General features: G+C 42.1%; 1 protein-coding gene across 1 annotated transcript; it reads left to right on the forward strand.

Moving 5' to 3' along the window:
- The first annotated feature begins 1,621 nt into the window (after positions 1-1,621).
- LOC122926819 (C-type natriuretic peptide 1-like) lies at positions 1,622-2,776 on the forward strand. Its single transcript, XM_044278320.1, has 2 exons — positions 1,622-1,714; positions 2,477-2,776. The coding sequence occupies exons 1-2, from the start codon at positions 1,622-1,624 to the stop codon at positions 2,774-2,776; spliced, it is 393 nt and encodes a 130-aa protein (XP_044134255.1).
- The last annotated feature ends 240 nt before the right edge of the window (positions 2,777-3,016 follow it).

Consider the following 3,016-nt stretch of genomic DNA (forward strand, 5'->3'; position numbering starts at 1 on the left):
GATAGATACCCCGAATTTTCCAAGGAATTTAGTGCACTATAACAAGAAGAAGGATTCCCTTCACTCTGGAACAAAAGACCTCAATTACGTCATTTACCAGCGCCTGAAACCAAGGCCCGTGATCCTCACATAGGACTATTACCTAACGATCAGCTGTGAGAGACACGAGGGACGCCAAGAACTCTGCAGCCGAGACGCCGGCTCAGAGAACGAAGAAAAGACTTACCAATAAGTCCCACCAAAACAACAGCACAGGCGGAGGTGAGCCCACACTTGTGGGTCAAATATTGTGAGGCACCTTATGAAAATATGAGGAGGTGAAGTGAGCAAATCCTATTAGTCACCTACCGAGGACTTCTCTCTCCAGCGATTTAATTACAACTAATTGAAACAGTGTATAGCCGGCACATTAGCAATAAGATACTGTTTATGTAAAGTGTGTGGAGCACGATTGGAACATTATTTATTCCTGGATACTACTTTTGCTAATACGGGACATTACCAACGTTCAGTGATTTATCAGCATAATAGGTGCGATTTTTTTAACAAAGTATAGGACTGGCTCATGAGAATATTTTATGAATTTTACCTATTAGGAGGAATACCACTTAAGTAAGCGGAGACTGTTTACGACATTTTCTTTCCAAAAACAACAGTTTATATTCTTTATCTAGGACCTCACTGGGTCCACACTAGGAAATATAAGAAAGAAAATTTGGCGCCACCAGTCTCTGGTTAAATATTTTTTTAAAATATCTTTTTAAACAGTGAAAATTTGCATATTGTGTTTTAAAGTTTTGTTTTTTAATACTGTATTTTTAATGTACTATATGTGCCATCATTAATATAATAAATAGTGTCCTATATTTCCATATATGAGTGCCTATCCCATATTTCTACACAAACTTTATCAAACTTTGAGGGGTGTCTCAATTTTTTGGTTTGGAGCACCTACCCTGAGAGAACAGAGGTGAGCGAATCTCTTCATCTATTTTTCAATTTCTCTCTTAGTTTCAAATTATCTGTATATGAAACCACCATTTTGAGCTCATATAGTACTGCATACAATGCCAAAGTAATGAGAGGGTTAATGGTAATCTGTAGGGTTAACAACAAAGCCTATAGTGGTTTAGGGTAGTGGTGGAGTAAATAGTAGAGTCCCTGGTAGTTCAGGGCAGTAAAGATTTATGTTAAACTCTCAGGATGACTGCCCCTGGGGGCGCCAAGTGCCCAGCTTTCTACACCCTAAAACCATACCTGGAGCAGAGACAAGGGAAAAGGAGAGAGAGAGAGAGAGAGAGAGAGAGAGAGAGAGAGAGAGAGAGAGAAGGATGGAGAGGAGTCAGAGACAATAGACAGAATATCAAAGCAAAGACATAATGAAGCCTGCAGACCAGGAGTAAACCATATAAAACACACATGTCACATAGTATCATCTCATGTATACAACTGATATAATACATAGGACATATGAGAATTCTGTCAGAAGAAGATAAGTAGCCAATGGGTATAGTGTGAGGGGGCTGGCATCCCTGGTGGGGCATGAGATATAAGGAGAGGAGTATAGCACAGTCCTGGAAGGAAGCATACAAGACTCCACAAGGGCAGAAGAAGCAGGGAGATGCAGTACAAGCGCAGCGCCTGCCTGGGATTACTCCTGATGCTCATTTTCTGCAAGGAGCAAGTGAGAGCCAAACCGATGAGCAGCCTGCAGGTGAGAGCCATGCTTCATGTCATGCTGGAGGCTACATAGTTTCAGGGCTTTGTTTCCCACAAGAATTCCAGAGAAACACATAGATGAAGAGGAAGTCTCTGTATTGTCCAACCTGTGGCTCTCCAGCTGTTGTGGAACCACTACTGCCAGCATCCCCTGACAATATGAAGGGATGCTGAGAGCTGTACTCTCACAATAGCTGGAGAGACCACTGCCTTAGACAATAAAATGTGTCCATGATCTGACCAGGAGTTTAAAAGAAAAGTGGAGCTGTTGCCCATAGCAACCAAACATATTTCATGTTTAGCAACCTGATAGGTTGCTATGGGCAGCTGCTCCACTTTCCTTTGCTACAGCTTTAACAAATGTCAGGGTCACAATGGGTTAAATATGTTATTCCATACCATGGAGAGCATCGGGAGGTGAGGATAAAGCAGCGTTGTTGCCCATAGCAACTAATCATTGCATCCATGAAGGTGATCAAACTGTCAGTTGCTGTGGACATGCACTTTCTTACAATTTGTTTTTTGATGCTTCCCTTCCCCCACCGCGACTGAAACTAATATTTTGTCTTCTATTCAGACTATTCTTTCTGCAAATGCAGCAGAGCTGTGTGTGTAAGCTGTAGTTGTTGAGTTTGTTATTCAGCATAACTCATAATCATGCGACATCTGTGGTTTTACATAGGACGGAGTCAGCTCTGCTACATCTGTACAGGATACATTGATGATGATAGCACATATTAACCATTTGCTCTTGTAGAGTTTGTCCAGGTTATTGGAGGACAACTTTGACCGCCCTTATGGGTCTGATGAAAGTGACCATGGGGAGTTGGTACCGACTGACTCACTGGACCAGCTGAACCCTGACAACCGGTGGAACAAAAACAGGGTTGACCCAATGGAAGGCTCCCACATAAATGAAATCACCCTGCAGCAGCTGCTCAGCGACCCCGCAGGCGCCTCCAGAAGATTCCAGCAAAGGAGCAAGAAGGGCTTTTCGAGGGGATGCTTTGGGGTAAAGCTGGACAGGATAGGGGCACTCAGTGGGCTTGGCTGCTGAAGCATCACGGTGAGTTGGTATAAAATCCCATGAGGTTACTTCAATATCCTACAGTAGTCAGAGCATGCTGGGCATTGTAGTTTCATAGGAGATGAGCAAGTTACATAGATAGAAAGATAGATATAGATATGAGATAGATAGAGATAGATATGAGATAGATATGAGATAGATGGATATATAGATAGATAGATAGATAGATAGATAGATAGATATGAGATAGATAGATAGATATGAGATAGA

Source organism: Bufo gargarizans, chromosome 2 (genome assembly GCF_014858855.1).
Source record: "Bufo gargarizans isolate SCDJY-AF-19 chromosome 2, ASM1485885v1, whole genome shotgun sequence".
NCBI classification, from domain to species: Eukaryota; Metazoa; Chordata; class Amphibia; order Anura; family Bufonidae; genus Bufo; species Bufo gargarizans.